General features: G+C 42.9%; 1 protein-coding gene across 4 annotated transcripts in view; it reads left to right on the forward strand.

The window, feature by feature from the left end:
* Positions 1 to 15,951, forward strand: part of utrn (utrophin) — a 180,590-nt gene that overhangs the window by 90,855 nt on the left and 73,784 nt on the right. The window contains exon 1 of one of the 4 annotated variants that reach the window (XM_053643183.1): positions 12,292 to 15,165. The exons of the other annotated variants lie outside the window; for them this stretch is intronic. Within the exon in view, the coding sequence (XP_053499158.1) occupies positions 15,115 to 15,165 (51 nt within the window). The 5' untranslated portion in view covers positions 12,292 to 15,114. Of the gene's footprint in view, positions 1 to 12,291; positions 15,166 to 15,951 lie in introns of those variants that run through there. 4 annotated transcript variants of the gene reach the window in all.

Genomic DNA, 15,951 nt, shown 5'->3' on the forward strand with positions numbered 1-15,951 from the left:
GTCTTCCAACTATTACACCCACTTGGTGCACTCAAGTATAAGATTAAAAAAAAAATAAATTTAATAACCTCCAAATTATTCAGACTTTCGAATGGAGGATACAGTCTGTTAGTTTATTGACTCACAGTGGAAATACTCCAACTTTCATAGTCGAGTTTTTCAGCAGTCAGAAATCGAGGACCTCATTCTGCTCTCCTGCTTTATCTGATGGATCTCATTAGATGAGTTAGGAGATGGGTTGTGATTGTCTTTGGCGTTTGTTGAGCTAGCACACACTAAGGTTCAGCACTGGGGACTAATAAAGCTAATTAGGCTAGCAACTCTCTCTCTCTCTCACTCTCTCACACACACACACACACACACACACACACACACACACACACACACTGTAAGGATATTCTATCGGTGAAAGATATTCCCATTTGTTCAAATCGGGTCAGGCCAACCTAGACTTGTAAGGAGGTAATAATTGATGCTCTACTTACTGTTTCTAGGGTATTTGTGCAAACAGTAGTACAGGAAGAGTGGGCCTTTATTCGGAATGATTGGCTTGACTTCTGCGAGTTTGATTTTTGCATTAGCCTAAGGCTAATGCATTTGTTAGGAACAGAAAAATACCTTACATTTCTAGTCTTGCTATCACAATTGATTAGAAACTCGAAATCTTCTACATCATAGCCCAGACAAAATGTAACTTAGCATTTTAAAACCTTAGCATTTTAAAACCCAAATTTTATCCCTTCTGTCCACCCTCTTTTGACAGCACCCATATAACCCAGAATACATCATCCCTTTGCCTTGAAAAGGTCAAAACACACAATTCAGACTTTGATATTTAAGTCATCCCTACATATCATTATGGCTTGCTAAATGATGTTGAATTTATATCTTGAGCACGATGGCATTTGTATTAGGAGATATTTATCTTGGCCTCTGAGTGTCTGAGTCTGGCCTTATAAGCAAGCGATCATCGCACATGAGTTTAATGGCTTGCTCTGGTGGAAATATCTAACCTATTGTATAGCCAAAGCAATTAACCCAAGGATCTTTTTGATCTTTTGCTTCCTTACTTAGTCAGTCAGTATGTAGAGTTGCTGGGAGCTCTGCTACCATGATTTTTTCCCCCCTAGCTTAGATGTTTAGATACTTGCCTTCAAGTAGTCCAGTAGGATTTGCCAAGATCCAGATTGTAGGAAAGGTAGAAGAATACCCAGCAAAAGACACTTGTTGGAATATGGATTTTGTGGGTGGTGGCAACTTCAGAAGACTGTGTCCTCTGAAGACTGGCCAAACTAGGCTTGCATCGTCTTGTATTCAGAGTTCTGTAGCATCATGCACTGTAAGCAAAGATAGTGGAGAATTCAAGAAATTAAGAGTTGGACTTGGTACAGCTGAAGAAATTGGATGTAGGTCAGCATTTGAGCATTCAGGTGCGAAGAAACCAAGAGTTCAACAAAAGGCCGACTTGGTAGAGGTGTTCTCTGCCCAGTGGTTAAGGATTAAGGCTCTACAAGCATGACCTTGAAATTGAGAGTTCACCATGATGTAGACTTGGTAGAGTGAACATAACAGTGGTATCCCAGTGGTTAATGATTAAGGATCTACAACCATGTCCAAGAAATCGAGGGGTTCACCATGACCTAGACTTATTAGAGTAGAAAACAATGGAGGTAGTTGGTTGGTTGAGGATTATGGCTCATTACCAAGAAATCAGAGTGGTTAAGGATTAAGGCTCTAGATCATGTCTGGATCCTTGGCCTCTAAAGAGCTCTTGACCCCTTAAGGATTGATGCTGGGATTTGTGAAGAGAAAAGTGTTGAGCGAATAAAAATACTGTCAGAAACTGCCCAAGCCCAGCAAACCGAATTAAATGTCCAGGAAACAGAAATCTCTTGTTTTGGTTTCTTCTGTGAAAATCTATAACTTTTATATGTGGGCTTTGTGATATTGTTTTACTACAGAGGTTCTGGTTTTATTTAGTTGTTTATAACAGGACAGCAGTTTGTCTGTAGTGCGTTCTGTAAATCAAACAGGCTTACAATTTATTCGGTTCTTTTCTTTGTCTTGTCCATCACCAAATTCCCACCTGCTCGCCGGGTCTCCTGTTCGACTGAGCAGCTGTGGACGAGCTGCTGACTGACTCATGCACTGCGAGGCAGTATATGGAAATGAGCAACCTTGCGCTGACCTGACCTCACTCTACTAAAACATGATTTAGGACTATGGCTGTGTGTGGGTGGGTGGGGTGGTGGGGGGGGGATAACGATTTAAATCTCCACTTAGCCGTTATTGCCGAGCTCTCAGTGAGGCCGTTCGGCATTTGCTGTGCAATATTAATAAAATGACTGTATTGCTGCATATTGCAGAGCGAGCTGATTGAACAAAACACATCGGTTAACACATTGTACAGTTTGCAAATACAGGCCTGGAGTCCTTAGTGTTATTCTTCCTCTTGGGTTTATAAATGGGCAGAATAAAGAATATTTGACAGTCTGAAGTCTTTTGCTATTGTAATTTTGCCAAGGATGGTACATTAGCTTTGTGTATAGTTTTGTGTTCAGATTTCCTGTGATGTTTTACTATCGTTTGTTTCCGTTATATAGATACGGCGATCAGCCATAACATTAAAACCACCTGCCTAATATTGTATACGTCCCCCTTGCGCCACCAAGACGACTCGTCACCCACCCGTCTAGGCATGGACCGCACCGGACCTCTGAAGGAGTGTTGTTATGGCTGATTGGTGTAGTACTACATTGTGTTTGGCCTTTATCTCTTCGTCCTGCAGATATCTTGTCCGTCATATCTCTTCTGGACTCCAGTGGGCTGGGGGTGGGGTGGGATTGGAATGGAAACCCTCATTGGACATACTCTAGTGCTGAAATCATTAAACGGCGAGCCATTTGAGCGAGTTTCCTCTGGCCTCATGTGGACAGCCAAAAATAACGAGTGCTCTTAGGCAGAATTCCAGAAAATGACAGGAGAATAAGTGAGGAGGAATCGGCGCTGAAAAGTGAGGGTCCCATTTCTGTTTCTCCCATGAGTCCCATGTTTATTGTAGTACGTGGCTTTTTAAGGAAGTGAACAGAGCGTATGAGAGTAATTGTAATGGGGATGGCATACTAATCTTACTCGAGTAAATACGTGAAAGCAGAGATGTTGCTGAATGTTAATTGGTGTGCATGTAGTGCAGTATGTAGGGTCTACAAGGCAATTATGCTGCACCGTAGCAAGAGAATTGAATAAATAAATACATAAATAGAATGATCAGTCAATGCAGTGACGTACAGTCGGTTTTAAACCCATTTATTATTTTGTGAGGTGTTAATCAGGAGTTCGTTCGTTCGTTCATTAGCTTGTTTGTTCAACTCCATGAGAATTTGTCTCTAAAATGAACTGATGCTCTAGTGGTGTGTTGAACCTGAAACTTCCCAATTTTGTTTCCCTACTGGACGAGGATCAACTATAGCACTGTAGACTGGTCTGGCTGTAAATTGCGTCTACAGTCATGGTAAAAGTCATGTGATTTAACTTCACCATGAGGCCAATCTTCCATTTGGCCAAGCTGTTCTCGAAAAGCGACAGCTACATTATAAAGCAGAGCAAAGAGCCACATAGTGCAGTTCAGTGTGTGTGTGTGTGTGTGTGTGTGCGCGAGAGAGATTTATGTGGAACCCATTCAGAAGTAAAAGCTGCTCAACACTAAGTGCTTTTACTCGGTTTGCTCTCGCTAATGGAGCAGATGGTGAGAAACAAAGAGAGAGAGAGAGAGAGGGGGAGCGAGAGAGCAAAAGAGATGAATTCCAGGAGCTACAAGGACGGACACATGATCAGAGGGAAATGCAAAAACGATAGATGGTGAGACAGATAGCACAAGGCGGTATGAGAGATAAAGGCACAAAATGAGATGATTTTCCTCTTTACAGCCATCAGACAGCGCAGAGATCTGACTGGCTCGTCTGTTGCAGGAGCTCCCTTTAGCGCTATGACCTCAGCCTGCTATGATGCTCACAGAGAAAGTAGTTATCTTGCAGAAACGTACCGTAGTTTCCTTATTTTGATTGATTGATTTTGATTTTTTTTTTTTCTCGTAACACGCTAATCCCGGGCTGTCTGAAGCCGAAGCTCCGGCTCAGGGATCACTAGACTGGAATCTGGCGGGGGAAATGCTGATTCATAGCGAAAAGGGAGGAGACAGAAAGCTATACCTCCTTCGCTGAGGACTACAGTAATAATCGTCTCATAGTGAAACCTTATTGATTTATTTTTTGTCCATTCAATATGAAAGATTCATTGCCAAATTTATGTAACGGAGGTCTGGAGGAAGTACGGTTCAGCGTGCTGTGTAGTCGAACCATTCACATTCACGCGTGTCAGTAGACAGAAAGAAAACTAGCCTTGGGTAGACGTATATGTTATAATAGCTCTTTTTGCCAGCGGCCAAAAAATCAAATCTCTGCCTGTTTTTGGCACAGAATATATTAGTGACATCACACTCCACGGTAATGGTTAATGGCACATATGAAAGTAGACACATGGGGCTTTGCAGTTTTTCCTAAGTATAATTTTTTTTCCCCTAGGCTACTAGGTTTATAATTTGACTCTGGCAGTCAAAACACAGTCACGATACTCTACACACAGAAACCAAACAGTGTCCTGACTCATCTTATAAGATAAAATAAGCTCATTTGTTTATACCGAGTGAAAACGTCCGATAAGTCGATTTCCGAACACGAGTGTACTACGAAAAAGGGTTATCGTTTTAAAGGGGGATGTTGTGTAAAATTACAATTTTTCTGATCAACAAAACAACAACGTCTCCGTCACAATAGAGGTCAAATTGCACGCAAGTTTCATACTTGATGTGATTGGTCACTGGATCGAAATCAACACACTGTTATAACGGCACCCAGATCTGAGCTAACTCGAGATACCGAGCATTCGTTGGTTTAATCGCTTTAAATTAGCGAAACGAAACCAATCGCAGTTGAACGATTTCTTCTTCTCACACAGATATGGAGAGGCAGCTGTTTTTTGTCTTGGAACTTACCCCAATCAAATAAGTAAAGAATAAAGCACTAGGGCGCATGATGCTGCAGGAAAATTAATCAATAACTGGGAAAAAAACACGTCGCTTCGGACAGTTACAGATCGCCGACACTTGAGACTCCTTCCGTGGATGTTTAAATAAACGTCATTGTTATTTCTTAGTTAAATAACGACACATTGTTTTAATCTGTTTATTATTCGACTGCTTATCTGCCGTACAATGTATTAGAAACGCTTAAGAATGAATCTCAAAGAAGAATAACGTTATTCCAGCGTGGCAGTGATGATGAAGTACACGAAGCACTTCAGGTTTTGTCGGAGTCAAAGTGAAACATTGTATACTGTCTTTCAGAACAGGTTTATATTATATCTGTATGTAATGTAAATGAAGTTTCATTCTAAATGTAAATCAAGGAGTGCATGTGACGCGATCACAGTACGGATGTTGCTACAGGTGTGACCCCTGGTGGTGAGGTGGTAGTTATTATCCAGACATCCTATCATCATATGAATCCTAATCATGGTCATGTAGCACTTTGTTCAGGGATGGTTCTTGATGTCCCACTGCCGCTCCCATGCTGTAACTGTGTGAATGACACTTTAGGTGGTATTATACACACAACGCTGAGACTCTGATAAATAGTCCCTTTGATTAATTTGCCGTTTTTGGGGAACAATCTTATCCTCACACAGTTCGTGGGTGGAATCTGCCAAGAGGCGGTCTGTAATTTCTTACGAAAGCTAACGTACGTGTGTGTGTAATCCTGCGATTTGAAGTCGGATTATCTTTCTGACCAGTCGGATTCGAGAACTCCAGAGCGCCTTGCTGTGAGGAATATTAACAAGCGTCGGAGCTCTGCTTTTAAATATAAAATATAACAAGCTTGTAGGCAGACTCAGCAGAAAGGGATGGAAGTTATTCAAGCAGAGAGAGAGAGAGAGAGAGAGAGAGACACTCTACACCTATTTAAATATCATAGAGTGAAAAATCACTTGTTTTATAGACACTCAGGAATAATATGAAAACGTCAGAAAGCACCGCGCTTTCAATAAAAGCAGATCCTACACAATGCACAATTACTGAATCACTTGCTCTTATGTTCGCTCCAGCTCTTGTTCAGAACTTTACAATCACTTTCAATCTCTTGCTGACTCACTGACTCACGCCCTCACAGCCCACACACATACACTCACACAGATGCCGACAGTGTGTGTACAGTAGCTTATTAGATGGCATCATGCTGGTAGGCGATGGTAGAGGAGGTTGGGTCTGTACAACGCAGATCTAGAGTTGTTGCATGGAATTGTACATGAGTCGCACATATGCGATCGAGCGCTCTCGTAAGTGCGTATCGGCATGTCATGTATTTAAGAAACGACACGTTCTCACGTTTTCATCAGCTTGGTCGACGGCGACAAAACAGCGACCACGTGAGTCACGCATCCAAACGGACGCTCGAAGATCGCATCCTAGTAGTAGTACTGGGAGGTGGGAGGAAACCGGAGAACCCAGAGGAAACCGTACGGACACAGGGAAACTAACTTCTAATGGAAGTCTAAGTGCAGGTGGCGTTAAGAACCTGAAACTTACAACCTACATCCATTACACTATCTGCGTAAAAGCAGTTACAAGATGCCACAGGTGTGCGTGAGAGAAAGTCTTACCAAAGCAGTACAAGCACAATAAAAGGCGATTTTGTTTATTGGTACTTTTCCGAAGGTTGTTCAGGGGTCCAAGCACTAGGGCTGGGTCAAAAAAATTACCGATCTTCAGTTTAACGAAACGATGGAGTCGGGAAATCCCCGAATCGATTCTTAATGCGCATGTGCTGTACTCGAGAGGATTTGAGTATTATCTGTAGTTTTGTGCTTATCTCGTGTGCATTGTGTGCACATATTTATGATTTTCTTCTTACAATGTTTGTTGCTCAAAGTAAAAGTAAAAAGCAGTTAAACATAATTGCGTCGGCCCTGTCGTTAACATAAATGTCTATTTTAGTAATATAGCTAAGTAGGAGGGTTTCGGTTACCAGTGTGTGTATATGTATGTGTATATATAGATATATTAAAACCTGGATTCTATGTCTGCAAAACTAATATTTTAAATGAAATATTGATAACTAATCGATATCGAATCGAAAGTAAATAAATTTGAATCGCCAAATTGGTCACAAGCCCCAGCCCTACCGAGCACCATCATCATCAGGTGGAGAATTTATTGTTCGTTTCTTGTTCTAAAACCCCACGACCCGCCCTCAGCCACGACGTTCAGCGTCTCCTCCTAATGAGCTTCATTAAGATTTCTCTTTCATAATTCTCCTCCAAGTGCACTTAATTCGCCTTTAGCACTTACAAGGAAATAAACACCGTTAGCATATTAGCATGGTTAAATATATCATTACAGACCTTTTGGAGTGAAAATCGAAGACTTTTTGATACATTTATGGTTTTTTTTACAGACCTTTTGTTGTTTAAAAAAAAAAAAAAAGTAAAGCACGCTTAAACACACATTTTCTTCCTGGATTCGTGTGTTCGGGTGGTCATGTGGTCATGCTGTCCTTCTGTATAAGTGGACTGAAGTGAAAATCCTGTGTGTTTACTGTCCACGTGGGGTGGCGCATGTTCATTTCCTCATCTCTGTCTCACACAGTACATTTCGCCGCAGTAATGAGCTGAATATCATGAATCGGATATGATTCTTGCTTCACTATTGATGTGATGTGCAAATTCACTTCCATTACCCGTTTACCACTGATACCTGTTTCTCTCTTTGCTCTCTCTCTCTCTCTCTCTCTCCCTCCCCCCACACACTCACACACTCTCTCTCTCTCTCACACACACACACACACACACACACACACACACGCGTGAGTTAATTTCCTGGCCGCTTAAGCGATTCCCTTTCTGCCCGCGAGTCCTGATGCAGTTCCACGCCACACAATATCAGCTTTTTATTTGCTAAAATACTCTGTCAGTCTTGTTTCCCCACACACACACGGGCTTCAGGGTGTATAGCGAACGACTGTTGAAACCGAGCACCAAAGCCTGACGTATGTGTAAAACTAAAGGAAATGCAACATAAAAGGTGGGCATTCTGCCTGACATTTTAATTTGGGTGTGTAGGTGTGTGTAATGTCTCTGTCTCTGCATGCGTGTGTGTGTAATATGTCTGTCTCTGCGTGCGTGCGTGTGTGTATGTGCATGCTAAAAAAATTTGATAGTAGAAACCTGTACAAAGCGTTCCAGAGCAAACAGACTTGTTCACTAGGTACATTTCAGACCGAGGAGGTGTTTATGAGGCTTCATTATTATTATTATTATTATTATTATTATTATTATTATTATTATCCTGAGATAGCATGATCTTGATGGCTGTGTTTTTTTTTTTTTTTTTTTTTTTTAAGTTTGAGTGCTTTTATTGGCCGGGTTTTCCCCACGTCGTCCAGGCTGCGTGTTTTCGGATGGATTTTGGTGGATATTAGTCAGCGGGAGCCTGAAACACACGATTGATTTCCATAAAGTTCTTTAATATTATTTATATTATAAACATGAGGTAACATGGTGCGGTTGGGTTTGCAGCGATATAAGAGGAATAACACACGCTGGCCTGTGTCGTTACGGGAAAACAATCAATGACGAGGTAGTGCGATGAAGCAGAGTGATTGTTATCAAGTAGATGAAATGACGCTTTATACTTTTTATCCGTTTATCGTTACGTTACATTGATAAACAGTTGTTCCCTCACCATCCCCCGCTTCCCCTTCTTACCAGGAAGCGTTAAAAGCGTAAGATCCTGCTTCCTAATGACTTTCCTGTGTCGAAAACGTTTTTTACGGCTTTACCTTTCCACTGTAACAAAAGCTCTGACACTGGAGACTCCTTCCGTGCACGTCAAACAAACACCGGAAACTTCACCGTAACAAAACACGGCACACGTTTTGAACACGTTCACGTGCCGCGTACCGTACACGTCCCAACGACTGAGCGGATAACGCATCAGGACGAGCGCGCTCATATTAACCTGCGAATTGCTCACCTTCCGACCAATCAGAATCGAGAATTCAAATCGGCTCCCAATCGGTGTGGTTTAAAGAATACTTCCGCCCAGTCTGATCGATTTTTACCAGATTATTTCAGACGGAGGTTATTAGTTTTACACTCGCTCACATCTGGTTATGTAATGTTTCAGATCTTAAAGCTGCGGAAACACAAACCGCTTTGTAAAAACAACAACAACAGGAAACGAAAGGTTGATGGTCCCCTGAAGAAACCATGTTGGGAAAGACGTATGGGAAGGTTCTGTTTATATGTCGTGAGGGTTTTCAGCACTCGTCTCTGATTCAGTCTCTCCCTCGCCCGCGCGCTCGCTCACTCTCTCTCACTTGCTCTCTCTTTCTCCATCTCTCTCTCTCTCGGTCTGGCGTTTTTGTCTCAGATGATACGGGGAGTTTTCACAAACCATTTCTGTCTCCAGAATGTGACGTGTTGCATAAGAACAGCATTCGGTTTCCGTGCGAGATCAATACTGTCAGCTTCTCTCAGCTCCTCCTGTCTCTCGGCTCATCACGCCACGCTCGTCATGCCGGCTTCAGACGTGCTGGATTTATTTATTTATTTATTTATTTATTTTTGCTGTGAATTATTTAATCCTGTTTCATGGAAGCTGCTGAAAATGAGAGGAGAGAGCATTGAATTACGCTATCTGAAACTTTTTGCATTGTGTGTGTGAGAGAGAGAGAGCGAGAGAGAGATCGAAACTGGTTGAGGGGTACGGGAATAGAGGTAGTGTGTGGGTGTGCGGCATGCTGTGCTAGGAAAATAATCAACCGCCTTGTCGCTGATTATTTTCCTAGCACAGCATGCCACACACACACTACCTCTATTCCCATACTCCTCAACCAGTTTCAATCTCTCTCACACACTTTACCGTACTACGGGTTTTAGTCCTCTTCCCCCATGTTGTTTGGTTTTTTTACTTACAAAAAAAAAAAATTCATACTCTTTGGCTGCATTTACACCGCAGGTCTCGATGACCGATTCCGATTTGTCGACTAAATCCGATTTATTTATTTGTTTGTTTTGACGACCTGCTTATGTCTTCTTTTAAAAGCGACCCGTATCCGATATCTGCGTTCACACACACATACGCTTCGTGAAACAGCCCGAGGGAGACCTCACCAGAAAAGCTTGGACCGAAAAGGAAATGAAAACGGTGCGATTTGCAACGGAAGATCAGATTAGACTCGGATCGTATACCTGATGCCGATCCATTTAAATATTGCTGATTTTGCAAAGTTTTGGATCGGATCAGGGCGTATGAAAAATATACATGCTGTTCGGATCGTAGTGCGATCAGACCGCGCCAGTCAGATTTTTCTACATCTCCATGCTCCTGCAGCGGCGTTGTGGAACCTGTCCGTCCCTCCTGAGCTCTTCTCCTGAGCTCGGTTTGTCAGCGCCCGTCATGTGACTGACAGTTTGGCGCCGAACTCCAGCGCGCTTTTCAGGTTGTCGTATGTCTGACGGGCTCGATGTCTCGCTTTATTTTTCCAACCCCCCCCCCCCTCCCCCCTCCCCCCCCCACATTCAGTGCTGTGTATCTCTCTCTCTCTCTCTCTCTCTCTCTCTCTCTCTCTCTCTCTGACTCTTCTTATTCACACACCGACACAAAGCAGTCTGAGCCACACAGATAAGCGCATTTGCATGCACCAGGAGGATATCAGTGGCTCAGGGAGTCACGCTCCAGTTCTGACCCTGAAAGGTTCACAGGATGTGACCGGGGCTGGGGGGGCATCATCGTAACGGAGGAACGCTAACCGTTCGGGTTCAGCTGTAACGGAGAGATCGCCTCACACCGAATGCGTCATATTAGCATCACGGTGTGTTCTGTTCCCACTGATGGAAGGTCAAAGGTCGCAGAGCCCCTAAAGGCACTTCAATTGAGAATGCGTGAGGAAAAGCGACAGAGCGAGTGAGCAAGCAAATGTATTCATTTATTCATAGAAAAAGGCATAGTAGTTATTACTGCGGACTTTAAACACAGACGGCGACCGTGACCAAAAATAAATGCGCATCAACGGCACCATCACCACGCGACAACTCGAACACGACAGCGGTACGGTGCTCGACAATTCACGCCGAGTATGAGAAATGTCATTACAAAAAGCAGGAGGGGAACCCAGATCAAATTCTGCTTTAATGCGTTACGGAAGATTGAGGTTTTATTCTGGAAATATTGCCAGTAAGATTAGAAGCCAATTGGAAAAAAAACAAACAGAAAAAAAAAAAAACAAGAGGAAATCTATTAAATTAGACAAGACCTTGAAAAAATGGTCTGAGTGAAAGAAATACAGTCGTAATTTAATGTCATGGATTCCCAAAACAGCACGCGTCTTCCCCCACGAAATCGAGCCCGTGTGTAAATGAATCCCTAGGAACAGTTTCAAGGGTGCCCACGTTACTTGAAGAATCAATGACGATAAGAACAATGAGGACTACAACAAAAAAAAAAAATAAGAACAATAACAATGCCGACTACAACAAATAAAAAATAAAAACAATGACAACAATGACGACTACTACAAATAAAAATAAAAACAATGACAACTTCAACATGGTTTTTTTCATAGGTTTATAGGTAAATATACAGCATGATTAACAGCCTGTGTGTTTCTTATGTATTTTTTGTTTGTTGTTGTGTGTGAGTGAGAGTGTGTGTCCTGGGATTTAAATAAATGAAGACGGAAGTCTTCATAAACTCATAAACGTTCATAACTCTTCTTAGTGTCTTGTTGCGTGATGAGGTAGGAGGTTTAGTAGCTGGCACGCACACGCCGTTGTGTGTCTGTCTGTGTGCGTGTGTGTACTGGGAGGATTGGCTCTGTCTAAGCTGTACAGTAGCTGTAGCTGATACAGCACAGCGCAACATCGGGATCCATCACACACACGTGTGTGTGTGTGTGTGTGTATGTATATGTATATATATATATATATATATATATATATATATATATATATATATATATATATATATATATATAAATAAAAGGAGGTTAAGAGGATAAATCTATATACTAAAAAACACACTCACTAACCTAATGCATATCTGGTGTGTGTGTGTGTGTGTGGAGAGTGTTTCCGATAGAATCAGACAGGAGTAGATGAATGTTCGAGAGATTTGAGTGTCTAATCGCACTCTCTGACCTTTCTCTGTCTCTCTGACAGTAACGAATAGTGCTGATTTAAATCACATCCAGAAACTACCCAGAATGCTGTGCAAGTGCCACACACACACACACACCCTGATGTTATCATGTTATCACAGAGAGTGCAGATACAGATGTAGGTATGGAAACTATCGTGTGTGTGTGTGTGTGTGTGTGTGTGTGTGTCCATGTGCATGTGTTTAGTTTTTGTGTCTTGTGTGTGGTCTGTGTGCATTAGTCTGTGTGTGTGTGTATGCATGTGTATATAGATTTTAACGAATCTGATCATGTTCAAGGGTTTGGTCAACCTCTAGTGTGTGTGTTTGTGTGAGTGTGTCAGAGTTCTAATATACTGTCTACTGTATCACACAATGGTTTCATTGGTGCTTTCTTGCGATCTCTTTCACTCTCCATAGCAGATGGAGCGCTCAATGATTCCCCTCCCTCCCTCACTCAGTCTCACCATCTAAGCATTTTTCTTCTTCACTTTCATCTCCATCTTCCGTTCAGGTGTTCTTCCTTTAGCAATATATTTCCACTACTTTCCAAATCACACATCCCCCCTCCCATGTACCGTTCGCTAAATTTGGCTAGACCGCACCGTATCTCGCACGCGCATGCACACGTGCCCGAAATCGTAACGCTACGCTGGAAATTGAATATGCAAATATTGTAATGAGGTAAAGGCACTTCAAAGGACTCCCCTCATGAATATTCATTTGTGTATGAGGGTTTTATTTTCTTTTCTGGCGTCTATCTAATGCTGTAACGTGTGCACGCTAGGCCTGGCCACATGGCTCCTGACATGCTGACTTTATGGGAATGGACAGGCGAAGCATGAGCCCATACCTGTGCCAGGGAAATCAAAGGAAGCGTAACGAACACACGCTCGCGCGCACAAACATCTGGCCGTGAGAGCGCCTCATGAGAGCACAGGAGAGACGCGACAAATCAAGTGACGTTGAAAGTTTGAATAAAGAGACGGAAGGTGAGGTCGCGTGAGATTTGGAGATGATGCGAGCGAGCTTCTCGTCAGGAAATCTTATTTAGCCATCGTCCGAGTTTTCCGATCTCTCTCGTCCTTCCGACGCTCTCTCTGTTTTTTTGCTGTACTCATCTCATTTCTTTTTCCCCGCACGTGTTCGAGAGTGGTGGTCCTTTCAGGAAGTGGGTGTGTGTGGATAGTTTGGAGAGTATGGCACGATATAGGGCAGGAACGAGGGAAGAGGTGGAGTGGAGGGACGGGTGGAACAAGAGAACACCGATTTAAAACAAACAGCTGGTAGAGAGACGGAGAGAGGGAGAGTGAGAGCGAGGGCTTAGTTAGGATCTTGTAGCCCGAGGGTGAAGGTGGGGGAAAGAAGGAGAACGGGGTTTGGAGGGAAAGGCAATATGGCAAGGTTTGCAAGTTTTCCATGAAGGACTCGAGTATGACGGGAGAATAGGTTTGACAGTATGGAAGGAGCGAAGAGTTGGAAAGAGTTTTGTGAGTTCTGGAGGTGTTCCACAAGAGAGCTGGACATGGGAGTCTTTGGAGGTCTGAATTGAACCAAAGCAGTGAACCAAGATTCGAAAGAAGAGTTGGAATAAAGGACATCGATGGATTTGGATCGCCTTTGAAGCAACGCTGCCTCTTGTCCGTAACGCTAGTAGTTCCCTTTGATGAATCCTTCATAGACCGCTCCTTCCTGGCTCCTGTGCTGGTATGTCTGCCGTGCGGTGCTGAGCAGAACCCCGTGGTCCTCGTCGACCCCCACACAGAGAGCCTTTCACTAGGCTAATCGAGCCTGAACGCCTGCCACAGGGGCACAGGAGACCAGGAACAGGGCACTTTCTGTGTGTGTGTGTGTGGGAGAAACACGTGTGAACCTGTGGAACTTTCTCAAAGCAGTGGATTTGGAGTAAAGGCTGAATTCTACCTCCAGAGCATCAAGGTTTCTGGATCTTTTGCCCCGGGATCCAGAATTTTTTTTTGCCCTAAATTACTGGATCTTTTACCTTCAACTTCTGAAAGATTTCTTATTTTCTTCTTCAGGATTTCTTCACTGCAGGTCTCTCAAACCTGGATTCTTTTGCTCCAGGCTTTTCGACTATGGGATTTTCTGTGCTAGGCCAGGATCTTTTTCTCTTTTCTGAAACCTTTGAGATTTCCCAAGATATTTGGATGTTCTCCCACAGGTTTTGGGATCTTTTGCCACACATTTTGGGACGATTCGTGCCAGACTTCAGTATTTTTTTTTTTTGATTTTCCCCCCTTGCATGTTCTGACCCAGTTTTCTAGACCTTCTTGCTAAGAATTTAAGATCTTTTGCCTGAAGATCTTCGGGTTCTTGGGTGCCTGTCTTTGGCATCTTTTACTACTGTCTTTTTTTTTTTTGTCTCACTGGATTTTCTATGATGGATTTCTGCAACTTTTCCCCTAGGATGTAAGATCTTTTGCCCTAGACTTTGGATATCCTGCCCAAGACTTTGTGATCATTTCCGCCAGATTTTATTTCCTATGGATTTTCTGTTCCAAGTTTCTGGAAATTCTTCCCCAGGGCTTTGGGATCTTTTGGCCTGGACTTTGGGATTTCTACCCCAGCGTGGCGGGGCAGCGCTGCTCTGTTTCCTCTTGGAGCATGGTGTTACCGGAGCATGGTGTTCCTAACTGAACCCCCCCCCCCACACACACACACACACACGTGTAAATATAGTCCACATAAGCAAAGACACGCATGAGTAAGGATGGCCAGAATTTGCGGTATTCCCAAATGTCGGTTTGGTCCATCAAGTTTTTCCCACGTATGAGCTGTAGCAACTCATAATTGGACATAGGGACAAGTTCTGTCCTCGAGGAAAGGATAAAAGGGCAGACAAGATGATTGGCCTGAACTTTAGTCTTCAAGAGCTGCTGAAGAAGTTTGAAGAGGTACTTCTTTTGCATCCTTGTCAAGTCCTAGGCAGATGACTTGTTCAGCTTAGCAAACTATTTCATGCCACACTTTTAGCTTCTGACCAGATGTGAGATGATGTTCTAACTTGTAGCTGAAGGGTTGATCAAGCTTCTTCAATAAACAGCAAAATGTTATTGAGTAAAAAAATTGCCACCTTCATTTATGTCTCTATGCCCGTTATTTATTTATAAATTTTTTCGTTTCTCTTTTCTTGCCTTCCCCTTACTTGTTTGTCTGTGTGTGTGTCTGCATGTTTGAGGTAAGGCTGGTTAAATTGGTGGGAGCACAGTCATATCACTGGGGACCTATTACATACCAGAAGCAATTATTTAACTTAATAAAGTCAGACGCTTTATTGTCGACTTTAATAGGTCAGGCAGCCCGGAGCTTATGTGTGACGGCGGCTGATTCATGTGTGCCTGTGCTTGTGGCCCGCTTTTTTTGTTTGTTTGTTTGTTTGGTTTTTTTTGCCGTTTTTTTTTTTAAAGCCGTTTTTTTTGTTCTCAACCGTTTAATAATGGTCACAGTAAAAAATCTTTCTTCATGAGCCTTTGACAAATAGCGAGCAGAAACGATGCTTCCTGTCTGTCTCTCACTAATGTAGGTCTGGGAATGCACACCGCCAGTGAGCCTGACAAACACCGCTCTATAGCGCACACACACACACACACACACACACACAGACACACACAGACAGAGGCCGGCAGAGGTTTTACTTTGGCATCAGTACTTTCTAGACTTTTGTAGTGTGTGTGTCCATG

This window comes from Ictalurus furcatus, chromosome 15 (genome assembly GCF_023375685.1).
Source record: "Ictalurus furcatus strain D&B chromosome 15, Billie_1.0, whole genome shotgun sequence".
Taxonomy (NCBI): Eukaryota; Metazoa; Chordata; class Actinopteri; order Siluriformes; family Ictaluridae; genus Ictalurus; species Ictalurus furcatus.